The 17,370-nt window shown below is 34.6% G+C and overlaps 4 protein-coding genes and 1 long non-coding RNA gene across 10 annotated transcripts in view; 3 read left to right on the top strand and 2 right to left on the bottom strand.

Moving 5' to 3' along the window:
- Window positions 1-59: 59 nt before the first annotated feature.
- Window positions 60-1,731, bottom strand: FzdB (frizzled). The gene is given in 2 exon segments (NM_001279273.1): window positions 60-1,263; window positions 1,337-1,731. Coding segments are annotated over 2 exon segments (1,599 nt in total).
- A 114-nt stretch (window positions 1,732-1,845) lies between these two features.
- On the top strand, window positions 1,846-5,409 carry LOC105316696 (transmembrane protein 135-like). 2 transcript variants are annotated; one of them, XM_019993088.1, is made up of 16 exons: window positions 1,846-2,052; window positions 2,099-2,226; window positions 2,489-2,581; window positions 2,984-3,017; window positions 3,081-3,146; window positions 3,283-3,329; window positions 3,443-3,484; window positions 3,645-3,698; window positions 3,766-3,814; window positions 3,948-4,035; window positions 4,177-4,256; window positions 4,307-4,367; window positions 4,410-4,486; window positions 4,746-4,844; window positions 4,917-4,984; window positions 5,043-5,409. In XM_019993088.1, the coding sequence occupies exons 1-16, from the start codon at window positions 1,894-1,896 to the stop codon at window positions 5,191-5,193; spliced, it is 1,296 nt and encodes a 431-aa protein (XP_019848647.1). In that variant the 5' UTR covers window positions 1,846-1,893; the 3' UTR covers window positions 5,194-5,409. The 2 variants fall into 2 exon arrangements, with proteins under 2 accessions (XP_019848647.1, XP_019848646.1); XM_019993087.1 differs by having other exon boundaries at window positions 4,174-4,256.
- The window catches only part of LOC100638076 (androglobin-like), a 22,205-nt gene continuing 10,083 nt past the window's right edge, over window positions 5,249-17,370 (bottom strand). The window contains exons 22-33 of the mRNA XM_019993084.1: window positions 8,282-8,534; window positions 8,031-8,184; window positions 7,752-7,954; window positions 7,563-7,644; window positions 7,381-7,491; window positions 7,216-7,318; window positions 6,861-7,030; window positions 6,231-6,332; window positions 6,098-6,167; window positions 5,933-6,041; window positions 5,656-5,842; window positions 5,249-5,536 (exon numbers count right to left, since the gene is read on the bottom strand). Coding sequence (XP_019848643.1) covers window positions 5,357-5,536; window positions 5,656-5,842; window positions 5,933-6,041; window positions 6,098-6,167; window positions 6,231-6,332; window positions 6,861-7,030; window positions 7,216-7,318; window positions 7,381-7,491; window positions 7,563-7,644; window positions 7,752-7,954; window positions 8,031-8,184; window positions 8,282-8,534 — 1,724 coding nt within the window. The 3' untranslated portion in view covers window positions 5,249-5,356. The remainder of the gene's footprint in view (window positions 5,537-5,655; window positions 5,843-5,932; window positions 6,042-6,097; window positions 6,168-6,230; window positions 6,333-6,860; window positions 7,031-7,215; window positions 7,319-7,380; window positions 7,492-7,562; window positions 7,645-7,751; window positions 7,955-8,030; window positions 8,185-8,281; window positions 8,535-17,370) is intronic.
- On the top strand, window positions 8,698-14,092 carry LOC109580188 (uncharacterized). Of its 5 annotated transcripts, XR_002184112.1 has the most exons (9): window positions 11,686-11,908; window positions 11,963-12,253; window positions 12,298-12,526; window positions 12,581-12,859; window positions 12,908-12,978; window positions 13,022-13,232; window positions 13,281-13,556; window positions 13,597-13,704; window positions 13,759-14,092. XR_002184112.1 is itself a non-coding variant. In XM_019993086.1 (7 exons), the coding sequence occupies exons 1-7, from the start codon at window positions 11,726-11,728 to the stop codon at window positions 13,406-13,408; spliced, it is 1,392 nt and encodes a 463-aa protein (XP_019848645.1). In that variant the 5' UTR covers window positions 11,686-11,725; the 3' UTR covers window positions 13,409-14,092. The 5 variants fall into 5 exon arrangements, 1 of the variants encoding a protein (XP_019848645.1); XR_002184113.1 differs by lacking the exon at window positions 11,686-11,908 and adding an exon at window positions 8,698-8,873 and having other exon boundaries at window positions 13,281-13,704; XR_002184114.1 differs by having other exon boundaries at window positions 11,685-11,908; window positions 13,297-13,704.
- LOC109580190 (uncharacterized) lies at window positions 14,565-14,997 on the top strand. Its single transcript, XR_002184116.1, has 3 exons — window positions 14,565-14,585; window positions 14,640-14,924; window positions 14,982-14,997. It is a non-coding gene; the product is annotated as an uncharacterized LOC109580190 (long non-coding RNA).

The following is a 17,370-nucleotide window of genomic DNA, read 5'->3' as shown; positions in this document are numbered from 1 at the left end:
AACATTTTTAGTACTACAAATGAAATATGAAAAGTTACTACTAATAATTATTATTATTATTAAGAGTTAACAGTTGAAAATGACCTCACATGTTTTGTCATGGTTGGCTCTTGATCATTTTTACCAGAGGAACCGTTGCTACAGCAACTGTTACCAAGGGAACGCCAAGAATCCAATGTTTTCTTTGACCATATCCAGACTCCTGTGAGTATCCCAATCATTAAAAACATGAAAATCCTAATGATAAATACAATAGGACTAGCTTTCTGACAGCCTCCATCGGAACAGGACTCTGCTTCATTCAAAGTCACCCAGTCTGGGACTTTAGCTAATTCGTAAATATAACAAGATATGACAGCTCCCGCTGGCAGTACATAGACGGCAACAAATATACCGATACGAAACATGAGCTTCTCCAAGACAATGCTTTCCTTTTGTCTTCCTTTGTTGTGTAGGAATCGACGTATCCTAAAAACACTAATGAGTCCTATAATGAGAAATAGTAGACCAATGGATAGGAAGAGAAGTAGCGGTATTATGACTCCTATTAGTAAGCCAAAGAGAGTCGCGTTTGAATCATCACGGACTATGAAACAAGTGCCGGTTAGCTCATCAGCGGATATAACCTGAGCAGCTACAAGACTGATCATCATCAGGAGGGGGACAACCCAAGCGGTTACATGAAAGAAAGGAGCCAAGCGGCCAACAGACTCGTTACTCCATTTAAACACGGCAGAGAGAAACCAGGAGAGAGTGAGCGCCAGCCACCACAAGAAAGCAGAGACCATCGAATAGTAGAGTAGCCCAAAATTGAGCAGGCATGGGATGTGACTCCAGCTCCATTTTGAAGATGAGGAGATGTAATTATTACCAGGACAAGTTATTATCCCTCGGCCTAGAGCAAGAGAAAAGAAATAGCCAAGAGAGTGGATGTTGAAGCAGAGAGCTAAGAAAATTATTGGCCGCCATGGATACTCAAAACGAGAGGGTTTAATGACAAATGTTAGTAGAGTAAGCGATGTTGACAGAAAACATAAAGTTGACCATGTTGCTATCCATCCTTTAGTGAATGATTTCATACCGTCGGTGTAGTAGGAAGAAGAAGGAGGGGGACAACCCACGGAGCTCTCATTGGTGCTTGGGGTAGTGGAAGGAGTTTGAGAAGGAAGTGGTGTTGATATGACTACAATAGATGATGTACTACTGGAGCTACTGGTTGGCTCAATGCTGATGGGTTGTATGCAAGGGCTATTTGGCTCATATCTATAGTAGAGTAGGAAGAGAAGTAGGGATGTATTGAATAAAACAACAAAATAAGAAATCTACATAAACGTACCTTGTGCAGTTAAATATCCAACTTACAGTACTCGGCAAGAATGGAAGAGTGTTTGAGCAGTCTTGTCTTATTTTCTTACAAAAGCTGGAGCAAGGTCCATAACCAGAGTCGCAGCTAGGGAAAAATGCTGCGCAAATAAACCCGGACCTATCAGCATTCGAGGAACAAGACCTTAGAGAACTATCCAGTGCGTTTACTAGTGTAACTACTTCAGATATCTCTGTGGTCTCGTTTATAACCTGGTTAGGATAGATAGAAAGGTTCCGTAGTGTATAGTTGTAGTTACATGTAGCCTCTTGGATCAGGGAGGTGCGGGAGGAGCACTGTCCTGTTACACGCGGAGTATAAAAAATAAAAAAGAAAGAAACCAAATAGAGACTGTAAAAGAAGGACATGACTTTAGAAAGACTGAGAGCAGACGTCGAGTGGTTTTAAAGAAAGAACAGCAACTTTTGTTATTACGAAAGTGTTTTAAGTAGCGGCGGCAGTGCGGCGCAGCTGAGAGGCGGGGCTCGTTAGTGGGTGGAGTATCTCCTCCCACTACACTCAGAATTATAATGGGGGCAATATTCTCTCGTCCTTCCCAATGGATAGTTCTAGAGGACGACTGCTATGACGTTGGACACACCTGGTCTGCATCATGCACGTACAGTTCACTGGAGCTCTTCACCATAGTCTTCTTGCAAGCAGCAAAAATCTACTTGCCACTCTACATAGTAAGACCACGCCTCAACCACGCCCATAATTAGCATAATTTTTCAGTTTGGGGACATTGTTAGAAGAAAGTCTTTAAAGTTTTTTTTGACTCGTACGATTTGGTATGTCCTTAGATCGTCTATTTTCCTTGGCATCAACGGAGGAGGTTTTGTCACATTTATATGTTTATTAAGGTAAGAACCTTTATATAATTATTTGAATATAAACGTAATACAGCTGCTGGAAATTTAATATGCAGTTTGTAATGACAATATAATTTCTGTGTAAAGAAAAAGACACATGGCTCCTTTTCCTTAAAACATGTTTACATACATGATATTGGACAGTCTTGTTTGCTTAATGCCAAAAAAATTAACAAACCATACCAGCTTTAAAACTACATTACTTATGTAGATTTTTATTACTTATTATTATTACTGACTGTTTGCAATGCAGGAAACTCTTTGGTCGGTTTTATTTCCTGTCTGCTGGTTATCTTCCTGGACTATGCTCATCTCTCTGTGCCATATTGACAGAAAGGAAAAGCAGGTACATACGATTTACATTATTATTATTATTATCATGCATGAAGTTATAATTAATAATATCCTCTATTTAACTACCCACATCATGTACTTATTATATTGTCATGTACTGAAGCTTTCATGTTCTATGACCACACTATTGTGGTTTGGAACAGATTCAACTACATTGTATAACACATCAATAAAACAATGTTTCATGTCATCTTTGTGTTTAATATCCTTTTGCTATCTGTATACCATTAGATCCAGGTCATATTTATAGTATAGGTCATAGTATTATTATTTCCTGTGCATATATACATGTAACTAATATTGATTAATCACTGAACTGTATCTGAGGTCATGCACTTCTAAAGAATATCATGAGTTGATTAAAGCATTAGGTGTCCTCATTTATCATAATTAGGAGAGGAAATCTCAGCACCTACGTTGCAACCATTGTAAGTTATTGGTGTGTGTTGTTGGTCTGTGATCTTGTTCACATGACAGTCATGTGATTTCAGGCACTGGAGACACTGTACAGACTGATGAAGCACAGAGGATATGTCCAGCCATTACCTTATGGTGAAGTAAGTGGTGACTCCACCCTCTCTATATATCTATTATAGTAGCTGTTATGTATATGTATTATTATTATTATTATTATTATTATTATTATTGTAATTGTTATTATTATTATTATTATTATTATTATTTTTGTGATAGGTTATGTTATTCTGTTTTGGATCTGCAGTGCTCTTTCATAGCTATAAGTAAGAGAGAAAGAATGGAGGAGGAGGATAGAAAGATGGCTAGATCGAATAAGTTTGAGAGAGGGAGATCAAAGTGTCGCATAATTACAAGTTATGTCTTTGTTCCTTTTTAGATCAAAGGCGGCTGCATCAAGCCTTACAGATTTTCTAATAGGGTAAGCATTTTAATTGACCACTAATTATAATCACGATATCAAAGTGGTAATGGATGGGAGGTACTCCACTGTATGCTCATCATTATGTCATCAGTGCCTCACACATGCATGTTTCTTCAAATAAGGTCTCTCTGTCTCTTTCTTTGATCTGTTTGTTTAGAATACTATTTAAACCAAAAATACCTCACAAGTTCAGGAAGGCTCTCCCAGGAAGGTTAGTATAGCTTCTATTTTTACTGTATTTCATTAATAATAAAAATATAATATTATTTTATTTTTAGACCAGGGATTGTTCATGATGTATTAATGTTCATTGCCAATACTACATTAGTAAGTCAGTTACACTGTTTTATATTCTACCAAATTGCTCACAGTTTATTTTTAAGAAAGTATTAGTTTTGCGTCGATCAAAATGCAAACTATTTTTATTAAATTTATGTATTTAAAAAAATCTTTTCTACAGGTTAGTTTATGGAGCTTTGGTTTAGGATATGCTATGCAGACTGTTCTAAATGCATTACAGCTAGGAATGAGAATTATAAAGAATCCTGGTAATCATCATCCTGTCTCACTTCTCTTCTCTACTCCAATGGGAGAATTCTCCATTTTAAATCTTCTCATAATTCATATGCATGTTCTAATGCAACATGTAAAGAGTTAAGATTTTTATAAATATTCTTTTTTTAAAGCAGCAAGAATAAAGCAAGTCCTTACAAAGCCGTACAACAGACACTTTAGTTCTTTTGTTGCGTCCTTTGCAGCATCATTCAAAGTCTGTTCTCACACACACGACCTTTAAACTCACAATCATCTCTTCAATAGATCATTAATGCACTTCTTCGTCTTCTCTCTGTACCAAGGGATGTCAGACTATATTTATCAGGTATGGGTAGAGTATGTGTAGTTGTTAATCTTTTCTTTTCAGGCTTCTTTGCTGGTCTATCAATGTTATTCATTAGGAGTAATGCTATGTCTCTATACGTGTTTGTGAAAGCATTAGAAGTACGTAAATACAGTCAAGTGTAGCAATGATAATATTTATATTAAATGTTGTAGCACCCATTACCTCATAAGTACAGAGAGAGAGAGAGAGAGAGAGTAGCCTCTCTGTCTATAGCTTTGATTATAGTATTATCATCATTAGTAACGCGGTAGCGTTACTAAGTAGGATTCACCCCCAAACAAAATGGCTGCCACTACTTTTGCAGCCTTGCTATACTGGGAAAATGAGTTATTATTGTGTCTCTCTTTCTTTTTGAAGATACTTTACTTCAGAGGGGTGAGGGCTGGCTGGCTCTGGAGTCATTACTATGGTGATGTTGTGATATACTCCATCAGTACTGCAATGCTGTTCCACTCAGTAAGAGAGAGGAGGGAGAGAGAGAGAGATGATACTAGATCAGTGAGAGACTTAAACTTAATTTTTTTCTAGGCATTATTTGAAGCACATAATCTTAGACTTAGTTACTGGAGATTCATTGACAGGGTAACAGGACAAAGGTAGGTACACACACACACACACACACACTGTCTAAATCCTCTTCTCTCTCCCTTATAGATTAAGAGACCTTAATTATGATATAATCGATGAGTATCAGACGGACTCATCTCAACTCCTTCATATAATTGAGGCACAGGAGCAGCAGGAGAGACGACAACAAATGCAGCGAGAAAATAGAACAAGAGGAGGAGAGAGAACTACTAGTTGATAGACCCAATCTTAGCTCAATTATTAATGCATGTACATATATATTTTGTCTATCATTGTGTGGTAATCCTTTTTCTGTTTCTGTTTTGCTTTTTCCTTATTGTTTATTATCACAGCATACTACACATTATTATCTGCTCTGTGGTTTTTTTATATTTTCTGTTTTATTTCTTTTTCCCTTTTGGTGATTTCCTCTTTGAATCTTTACTGGCTGAAACAATGGCCTCTTCCCTTGCCTTCTCTGCAGCTAGTGCCTCCTGCTTCTGCTGCTCCAGTAAGAGGAACTTATTGCGTAGTTCCTCTCTCGGAGCATTCAGTCTCTCTCTTGTTGAGTTAAGGGCCATCTGAGGGAAAGAAGAGATCATAAATTATAAATGGTAAGTTAATAGCATACACCAAACAACAGTCTATATATTACTGACTCTATCATCATCATCATCATTATTGTTGTTGCTGTTATTACTTGTATTTTTATTGCTTTTCTAAGTTGTGCTTTCTTTAGATTGTCTCTCTTGAGTTGATCAGCTTCTCTCGCTTCGAGAACACTTTGTCTCCATTCCCGATACTTCTCTATTGTCTCTTTCTGCATCCTCTCCTGTTCATCTTCATACTCTTTATCAGCAAACAATGGAGACCCTAATGTACTCTCACTGAAAGAGAGGAGAGAGGGAGAGAGAGGAGAGTAAATAAGGACACCAGTCACCAGAAATCATAGTTCTATTTTTATACAAAGTCCTTACACATAAGGTGAAGTGTCTAAAGTCTTGAGAGCAACAGGAGCAAATGAAGGAATGGACTCAGTCCCAGTGGCAGTGGTACAGACACTCACTGCAGTGTCACTTGCTGCATCTGTGGGTACATGTGAGCGATACATTTACTGATAATAGAGCATTATATAGTAGTACCTCCCTCTTGAGTGGTGTCTTCTTTCTGTAGAGCATGTGTTTCAAGGAACTTTTGTCTCGACTTCTGAGCCTAAGAGAAAGGACCAAGCAGTAATATGTACACAATGTACTGTTACGTATAATTGTTTGATACTTTTTGGCTTCTGCCTGGTTGCTCAGTGTCCCATGCCTTTATCATGCTGTTTTGTGTGTCCTCTTTCTCGGTATCCTTTGTCACTTTAATCATACTGCTATTCTAAAAATATTAATAATAAGTATACAGACATGTATCAGAAAATGTAATAAGAATTGAGGGTGATTTCAAAGCTATCTTTTTTTTAAATGCTCATAACTCAAAAATTATTTGTTGGAATCAGCTCAAACTTTCTACATAGCATAAGGACATCAATATGTATCAGAAAATGTAATAAAAATTTGGGGTGATTTCGGAGCCATTTTTTGAAAAAAAAACCATGGGCTATAGCCTTGGGTATTTTTCAAAAATCGGCTCGTTTTTTAGAATGGTCATAACTCAAAAAATATTTGTCGGAATCAGTTCAAACTTTCTACACAGCATAAGGACATCAATATGTATCAGAAAATGCAATAAAAATTTGGGGTGATTTTGGAGTCATTTTTTTGAAAAAACCATGGGCCCTTGGGTATTTTTCAAAAATTGAATCGTTCTTAAAATGGTCATAACCTGAAAAATATTTTTTTAAATTAGCTCAAACTTTCCTCCTCTAAAAATTGGCCATCAATATTATTATTATTTATTTCTTACATCTGAGTCAGTGACTACTCGCAGTGTCCAGTGTGGTTTAGTTACGTCAACATTATCACTTTGGGATGTGTTGGCTCCTCCTTTTCCTCCTCCATCTCCTCCTCCAGTTGTCTTTGGCGTCTTTGAACCTTTCTCCCTTCCCTTTGTTTTCTTAGCCGAGGACGGCTTGTCTGAGGAGAGAGAGAGAATGAGTAAAATTATTAATAAAATAGAGAAAATTAAAATAAAATAAACAAAATAGAGAAATAAAAATAAATATAAAGAGTATAAATTAAAAATTAACTCGTTATATTTAGCATAAAAAGACACAGAAAAGGACACAGTGCAAGTGTTGCATATTTGTAAAGTGTTCTACCTTCTTTCTCATTGTTCCTAATCATTGATATGTACTGCCACGAGCTCTCAGACACTGGCCATGAATCCTGCAGTACTGACACATGTATGGTGTAGTGATGAATCTGACGAGAGAGAGAGAGAGGGGGAGAGGGTTTTGATTAAAAGACTGTTACACTTTATTTACTTCTTCTGGTTCTTCATCTTTCGCTTCTTTTGATGGCAGTAATGTTACTGATGGTATCACACAGTGACCACATCCTTCGCGACTAATAACTACTCCACCTTTATCAAGGACCTATATAGCAAGGGCAAGAGTTGTATGAGCTCTTAGTAAGGATCAATGGCTCAATAATTGAGCATATGTACCTCTAGCTTAAACATCACATCTGGTTTTGATGTATCAAGTTGAATGGTAACATGACACATACCAGTCACCTTCACATTGTATCTATAGCATCAAAGAAACAATGAGAAATTGAAATTAAACATTAAATATAAAAGTATACATTATAGCTTGAATGAATGCAATATTAGATGTACATGTAGTTTCTCTACCTAAGCATAGTGTAGTATCTATCAGGGAGATAGTAATTACGTATTACTGTAGTATGGAAATCAGTGCTGAGTTTCTCCTCTGAAGGCTCGTTGGTGAATGTTGGTAAGTAATTAGACGAAGATATTATCGTTAGATGCACTTTATCGGAAACATCAACCGGTTCTTTCAATGACCATATCTCACACAGCAACGTATAGCCCAACTGTGGAGGGAGAAGAAAAGGAAGAGATTAAAAAAAGAGAAACATCAGTTCAATACTCAATAGATTACAGTCTTACTTGGTTAGGCTCCACAGTGCATGACACTGGGTAAGGTAGACCGCATTTAGTTTCAATCATAGTATCATTGTTGATGATTTTAATGATGTATTTCTTCAACGATCCGTGGAGTCTGAATGATAATACCTGCTTATCAGTCACACTGAACACACTCCTATAAAAATATATTACCACTATATATAGTACTTATATATACTATTAGGTATGACATACATAAAGTAATAGGATTATTTTTAGCATTATTATTATACCTAAATAAAACTGCCCATTTGTTAGGCTCCAGTGAGGGTACAGGTGGTCCTATAGACAAATTCTTAAAGTAAGCTCTGCTGGTCTCATCCCCTCCAAAATGAAAGGTATCCAGTAGGTCAGGACGTATAGCAAAGAGACAGTTGAATATGGCCATACTCATGGCGCTGGACTGTGACTGGAGTAATGGTATACTGCTCTGGATTAGACTCTGTCTCTCGACTTTCTCCTTTGATTTACTTCCAGTCATTTTACCTATTAATAATGTTAACAAAAATATAATTTGAATTTTGAAATTTTAAAATTTAAAACAAAACCCAAACCAATCTTAATTAACTAATTTAACTATTTATTACAACTATATAAATAGTTAAACTACAACTACAGTGCAAGTTTGTAACAGTTGTTTAGTAAAGGATGATGATGATAGTGTTTGTGATACTGATCTACTTCAATGGCCTCCTTGTTAGCTCTGAGGGCAACTACCTTCCTTTCCTAAACCCTACTGACTATTCAACAGTAAAATATTATGCTGCAAATGTGTCACTGCCCTCAAAAATAAAATTTGGATCATCATGCTATACTGATGCATGGGTTAGTTAATAAACTGAATAGCAATAGTACAATAGTTAATTTATTTTATAGATAAATGATAATGGATTGATTAATTTGGGAACTAGATATTAGTGTTGTGCAGTACTCTATTTTCTGTTTTAGTTCTAGTTTTAGTTCTACCAACTACTCCATTTCTAGTTTTAGTTCTAGTTTTAGTTTTACCAGTACTCCATTTCTAGTTTTAGTTTTAGTTTTAGTTTTACCAGTACTCCATTTCTAGTTTTAGTTCTAGTTTTAGTTCTACCAGTACTCCATTTCTAGTTTTAGTTTTAGTTTTAGTTTTATCAGTACTCCATTTCTAGTTTTAGTTCTAGTTTTAGTTCTACCAGTACTCCATTTCTAGTTTTAGTTCTAGTTTTAGTTTTACCAGTACTTCATTTCTAGTTTCAGTTCTAGTTTTAGTTCTACTTGTACTTCCATTTTAGTTTTAGTTTTAATTTTAGTTCCATGCCAAATTCTGATTCTGGCCTTATAGTTCTAGTTTTAGTCCTACTAATACACCATTTCTAGGTGATTTTTATAAATTTTTAATGAAATTTAATTTTAATAACTTAAAAGGGTAGCATTTTAGTTCCAGTTTTAGTTTTAGTTATTCAAAAGGGTACCATTTTAGTTCTAGTTTTAGTTTTAGTTATTAAAAGGGCTCCATTTCAGTTCTAGTTTTAGTTTCAGTTATTAAAAGGGTAGCGTTTTAGTTCTAGTTTTAGTTCTAGTGATTTACAAGTGCACATTTTAGTTTTAGTTTTAGTTTCAAGTTCTTAATAGCTAAATCTTTAGTTCTAGTTTTAGTTCCAGTGCTTTAATTTGTCAAATTCTAGTTTTAGTTCTAGTTTTGGTTTTTTGTATCAATTAGTTCAGTTCTAGTTCTAGTTCTTGGAACTAGAACTAGGAAAAAAATAGGTGTACTAAAATAGATTTAGTTCTAGTTCCGTTGGAACTAGCACAACACTACTAGATATACATATAGCTATCCAAGACTCTTTCCTATTGCTACTCCAGTCATTGCTCCATATTGGGATGACAGTGACTTACGTGTAGGAGGTGAAGTACGTTATGCTGTTATAACTCCAGCAACTAATCTTTCATTGTGCAATCAAGTCAATGATTACTTATCTACTTCAACCAGTAGCAGTGTATCTGTTGAATGGATACTGTGGGCCTACTGGAAGGATGTATATCCATATTACCATTACTGGTATAAAAGTTATTACTGCTGCAATATTCAGGTTAATATTCTCTTGATATAAGTGTCTGTAATACTAATTAATATTAGACTATTAATAATGATTCTCTTATAGTCCAATCATTATCAAGTTGTATTAGCTTTTCAAAGTACTGCCACATATGCTGTGTTTATATACAAGTGTGGACTCATACGATGGACAGAATTTAGAGCTAGTGTTGGTATTAATAGTGGTGATGGGTATTACATCAATCATCCATCATCACGTGCTAATAATGTTACTGACATAGATTGTGATGGTACTATGTCAGGATGGAGTAATGTTATATACAGACTAGATCAAGGTATAATCACTACTACTAAATATCTATTTAACATCATTTATACGTAGGATATCAAACTATAACTAAGTTTGAATTCCTATCCATTACATCTCACAGTATTACAGTATCATGGGAACTAAGTATACCAGATATTAACAGTGCACTCATTCTGAGTGTTAGTGATTCTCGTGAGACAGTTAATGATACAATTATTGATGTCACAGGATATAATAACTATACTTATAATGACACTAAATGGGGATGTTTTTGCAGAGGTGTATATACCTTCAAACTGATATTAGCAGCAAAATATCGATGCAACAATGAGAGTAAAACTTTATCCACAGGTTGGCAATTATGCACATTGATAAAAAATACACATTTCTACTAAAAATTAGTTAATTTTGATTGCTATGATAACTGTTGCTTTTATCTCAGAATTAGGAGAAAATTCTCAGCCATCAAATTATTCACAGCCATCGGATCATTCACAGTCAAAAAATTGGTTGGAGTCATCACACAACATTATAATTATCGGAATTAGTGGAATCTCACTATTTGCCAACCTCATTTTATTGCTAGCAGTGGTGGTACTGCTCAGGAATAAATGTAAGTAAATTTTAGATACAAAACTAAAAATTTTTTATAAAGGTAGAAAAAGGTCTCAAAGTCCAACACCTCATGATCCAATAGTGCCAGTGGATATTCCTGTCCAAACTGAAGTAAATGCAGCATATGAAATGAAACAAAGGAGAAGGAATCAAATAGAAACAAGCAATGAAATACAAATATCTCAAAACTGTTCCTATGCTGATGCTACTAATGTTGATGAGACCATATATGATGCCATACCACAACTTCCACAAGAAATCCCACCTGAGCCAGACACACCTCATCTCTATGATGATGAATCAGCAGCTCAATATGAAATACCATGTCCCACTGTGAACCAGTAAACAATTGAGTGATAACTTAACATAGTTAGATACTTACTAGTATTCCTTTGCCTTTAATTGCTAGCCAATAGATATATAGTTGTGGTGTTTTTGTTAATTATTGTGATTCTTTATAATGATGCAAGTAATTACATACATACTGTGAAGAATGTAGCAAACACATAGTATCAAGAGAAATCAAATGTAATTAAATATTATCAAAGGGTTAACTATACACACCTGTATATATATATATCACGTATTAGTAAACAAGGAACAGGTAAACACCTGGTGAGTAGCATATCAACATATCGATTGACAAAAACAATACAACAGGATATAAAACTACAGGATTATCAAGTTGACATTGTATCTACAAATTAATGAAGAATGATGATAGTGTTTGTGATACTGATCTACTTCAATGGCCTCCTTGTTAGCTCTGAGGGCAACTACCTTCCTTTCCTAAACCCTACTGACTATTCAATACTGAATGGCTATGATGATTATGCAATAAATGTGTCATTTCCCTCACTAATAAGATTCGGATCATCATGCTATACTGATGCATGGGTTAGTTAATAAACTGAGCAACAATAGTACAATAGAATTTGATTCATTTTATAGATAAGTACTAATGGATTGATTAGCTTGGGAACTAGATACACAAATCATGATCCAAATCTCTTCCCTATTTCTATTCCAGTCATTGCTCCATATTGGGATGACAGTGACTTAACTGGAAGAGGTGAAGTACGTTATGCTGTTATAACTCCAGCAACTAATCTTTCATTGTGCAATCAAGTCAATGATTACTTATCTACTTCAACTGGTAGCAGTGTATCTGTTGAATGGATACTGTGGGCCTACTGGTATGATGTATGTCCATATGGTAATTATAATTGCAGGAGTATTGAGGTTAATATAGTTTATAATACTAATTAATAATAATTTTCTTATAGTCCAATCATTTCCAGGTTGTATTAGCTTTTCAAAGTAATGCCACATATGCTGTATTTATATACAAGTATGGACTCATACGATGGACAAGGAATGAGGCTGGTGTTGGTATCAATAGTGGTGATGGGTACTATATCAATCATCCATTATCTAACACTGATGATGTTATTAACATAGACTGTAATAATGTAGTATCAAGATGGAATAATGTTGTATACAGATTAGATCAAGGTATTACTACTATAAATATCTACTTAACATGATTATAGATCAATATCAATGTAGGGCAGCACCAAGTTATAGACAAATTTGAATTCCTATCCATTACATCTCACAGTATTACAGTATCATGGGAACTAAGTATACCAGCTATTAGCAGTACACTTATTCTGAGTGTTACTGATGATCAACAAACAGTTAATGATAAAATCAATGTAGCTGGATATGATAGCCATACATACAGTTATAGTAAAGATGATTATCTTTGCAATGTATATACATTCAAACTGACACTACCAGCAACAACAAAAGGATGCAACAATGACAATAAACTTTTATCTACAGGTACACCAATCATTAGTAAATATCACAATATTCTCATTAACTATATAGCAATGACTCCAATACCTCAAAATATTTCTGCATTATACCTCTTTCAAGAAACTTTAATAATAAAATTAAAGGTAAGACTATTTTGCATAATTCCAAGAGTGCACTCTTTTCTAGATGAATTGGTGCCATAAAAATGAAATATATATAGAGCTACTCTTGTCTGTAAATAAGACTTTTAATGTATCAAAGTCCTTGCACATTAATAATCTTCATCAATTTTACACTACCAAATGGAATATAAAACTGAACAGACACTCTCTATATTACTTAACAGTAACAGCAATTGGTATGTATAAAACTAATACTTCTAATGCAACAGAAATAAGTAAGATACATTAATCATTGTATGGTGAATGTAACCATTCATAAATAGGTATGCATAATGTAAGGGATATAATAATAAAGAGGAACGAAGACATTTCCTGTTTTATTTGTGTGACTGAAATTTTCAATAACTGTCAAGTATTGGTAGCATCAGCCAGAACAACACTGATACCATAATCAACACAAACTAATGGAACATGTTACTCATTTACTGATAATGGAACATACACTGTATATGCACATGATATTGAGAATGGACTAATAATACTGACACCAGCAGTAGTTATACAATATACAGTGGACTGGATTGAACCATCAGGCACAGGTTAGCCATTAAAAATGCAATTATATTACTATTCTAGAAGTGAGGGACCAATCACACATAACTCTAATCCTTGGAAGCTATCTTGGATTCTCAGCATTTGCAAATCTCATTTTACTCATAGCAATGGCAGTACTACTAAGAAACAAATGTAAGAGAATGTAAGGTACAAAACTAAAAATACTTTTCCCTATTGACTATAAAGGTAGAAAAAAGCCTCAAAGCTCTGTACCTCATAATCCAAAACCTGTCAAAACTGAAGTAAATTCAGCATATGAAATGATGCAAAGGAGAAGCAATGAAATACAAACAAGCAACGAAATACAAATATCTCAAAATGATACTACTAATGTTGATGATGCTCGTGTATCCCCAATATATGATGCTATACCACAAGAAATCCCACCTGAGCCAGAATCAACAACTACACATGAAATACCAAGCTCCAATGTGAATCAGAACATTTAACAAACACACAATGTGTCATAATTTTTAAGCATTTTGCCTTTTAGCAATGCTAATATTGTTTCTTAATCTCATCCATTGCAATTCATTACATGCACATGCACACAAATAGATACTACTGATACATACTGTACATGTACAAATCTACATGTATTTGCAGCAAACACATCATAGCAGTAGTATAAGAGAAATCAAATGTAATTCAAAGGGCAAAGCACTAAATGTAAGTAAACAAGCCAGTACTAAATGGCTGTTTTTTTGGAGCGTTACAAGGATGTTAACTTTGGCTAGCATTCCGCATCTATTTGTGCATACTTTATAACAACTAGATTAATTAACTATAAGTTATTACCACTGGTTATTGCAAGGCTATACTAAGGAAGAATGATGATAGTGTTTGTGATACTTATCTACTTCAATGGTCTCCTTGTTAGCTCTGGGAGTAACTATCTTCCTTTCTTAAACCCTACTGACTATTCAATACTTGATGGCTATGATGATTATGCTGAAAATGTGTCACTGCCCTCATTAATAAGATTTGGATTATCATGCTATACTGATGCATGGGTTAGTTAATAAACTGAATAACAATAGTACAATAGAATTTGATTCATTTTATAGATAAGTACTAATGGATTGATTAGCTTGGGAACTAGTTTTACTCATTATCGTCCAAATCTCTTTCCTATTGCTACTCCAGTCATTGCTCCATATTGGGATGACAGTGACTTACGTGTAGGAGGTGAAGTACGTTATGCTGTTATAACTCCAGCAACTAATCTTTCATTGTGTAATCAAGTCAATAATTACTTATCTACTTCAACTGGTAGTAGTGCATCTGTTGAATGGATACTGTGGGCCTACTGGTATGATGTATGCCCATTTCTTAATTGCAACAATATTCAGGTTAATATAAGTATCAATCACAGTACATAATTTGATAATTTTTCAATTGTCCAATAGTCCAATCATTTCCAGGTTGTATTAGCTTTTCAAAGTAATACCACATATGCTGTGTTTATATACAAGTGTGGACTTATAAGATCGACAGCATATAGAGCTGGTATTGGTATCAATAGTGGTGATGGGTACTATATCAATCATCCATTATCTAACACTGATGGTGTTACTGATATAGACTGCTATAATGTAGTATCAGGATGGAGTAACATTGTATACAGACTAGATCAAGGTTATCATTAATCACTACTATTGAAATTACTGACTTAAATTGACACTAGTACTGTTTTCAGGTGTTTAAGCTAGGTTTACAATATGTAACTCCAATCATTGCAACAGTTCTAGAGAATGCAACACTGATAATAGTATTAGTCCCAGTTTGGTCTTATGTTTCATTCTGTGCAACTTATGCAATCGGTGGAGTTACATTGTAAACCTAGCATTACACTAATCCAACAGCTACTGTATAGCAGAAAATATTGGAGGGAGTTAAATTTTTAGCAAATTTGGCATTTTAATGGCCATTTGCCGAAATAAAAATCTGCCATTTTGAGCCATTATGCACATGCTCAATGGCACAGCCACAAATTCGCCAAATTAAAATTTGCAAATCGCCAAAAATTAGCAATTCACCAAATTTAACTCCCTCCAAAATTTCCGACTATATGAATGCTTTCCTTAGAATTTATCATTTGTTTATAGAAGTGTTTGCTTTAAGTGCTTTGATATTTCATTTTAGTTTTCTTTAGTTCCGAGTTTGTTTGTGTAAACTAGACCCTTATATGTAGTCTGTGTAATGTGGCCTAAGCTGCTAATACTGCAATCTTAAAATTATTCAGAAATAGGAGAAAATTCACAGCCATCAAATACGTCTCGGTCATCACACAATTCTCTAATAATTGATATCTATTTTGGACTTTCAGTATTTGCTATTCTCACTTTATTACTAGCAGTGGTGGTATTACTCAGAATTAAATGTAAGTAAACTTTGGTTACAAAACTAAAGCTATATTTCTCTATGAAGGTAGAAGAAGGCCTGCACCTCGTGATCCAAAAGAGGACATCCCTGTTGAAACTGAAGTAAATTTAGCATATGAAATGACACAAAGGAGAAACAATCAAATAGAAATTATCCACGAAACAGAAATCATCAATGAAATACCAGTATCTCAAAACTGCTCTTATGATGATACTACTAATATTGATGACACTCATATATCCCCAATATATGATGATATACCACAAGAAATACCACCTGAGCCAGAATCAACAGCTCCATATGATGATGAATCAGCAGCTTAATATGAAATACCATAGATCTGTACAGTATCATATGAAATACCAAGCTCTGGTGTGAATTAGAGCAATTAAGTGATTAAAAAACACAAAATGTGTGATAACTAAATACATGTAGTTATACCTTTGTGCTTACGTAGTACAATTTATAGTTTGTTATAATTCATCATTGCTACTTTTTATATTTTACATATTACATGCATTACTGTATGTATATACAATACATGTAGAATCATGCAGGTAACACAAATCCACATACACGTACATGTATGCACACATAGTATAACTATGCATGTAATTTCTACATCACAATGTGAGTAATGATACATACACATGTACATGTAACCCATGAGCAACATGACAGCAATGTATTGGTTGATGATTTTTTAGACATTACAGGAGTGTCATGTAGTGAGGAGCGTTTTGATGCACTTAGAGCTAATTCAGGAGTTTTCACATCCTTCTCTTTCTCCTTCTCTTCTCCTCCTGTTTTTACTTCATCATCCACCAAACCCAAACCAGTTTTAATTAACTAATTTAACTATTTATTACAACTATATAAATAGTAGTTGTATAACAGTGGTCTAGTGAAGGATGATGATGATAGTGTTTGTGATACTTATCTACTTCAATGGCCTCCTTGTTAGCTCTGAGGGCAACTACCTTCCCTTCCTATATCCAACTAACTATTCAATACTGAATGACCACCTGGATCATGCAACAAATGTATTTTTGCCCTCACAAATAAGATTTGGATCATCATGCTATACTGATGCATGGGTTAGTTTAACTGTATACAATAGTACAGTAGTTGCTTCATTTTATAGATAAGTACTAATGGATTGATTAGCTTGGGAACTAGTTTTACTAATTATCGTCCAAATCTCTTTCCTATTGCTACTCCAGTCATTGCTCCATATTGGGATGACAGTGACTTAAGTTATGGGAGAGGTGAAGTACGTTATGCTGTTATAACTCCAGCAACTAATCTTTCATTGTGCAATCAAGTCAATGATTACTTATCTACTTCAACTGGTAGCAGTGTATCTGTTGAATGGATACTGTGGGCCTACTGGAAGGATGTATGCCCGTTTCT

Source organism: Amphimedon queenslandica, unplaced genomic scaffold (genome assembly GCF_000090795.2).
Source record: "Amphimedon queenslandica unplaced genomic scaffold, v1.1 AMPQUscaffold_13501, whole genome shotgun sequence".
In the NCBI taxonomy this organism is placed as follows: domain Eukaryota; kingdom Metazoa; phylum Porifera; class Demospongiae; order Haplosclerida; family Niphatidae; genus Amphimedon; species Amphimedon queenslandica.
This window is presented reverse-complemented; position numbering and strand designations above follow the sequence as displayed.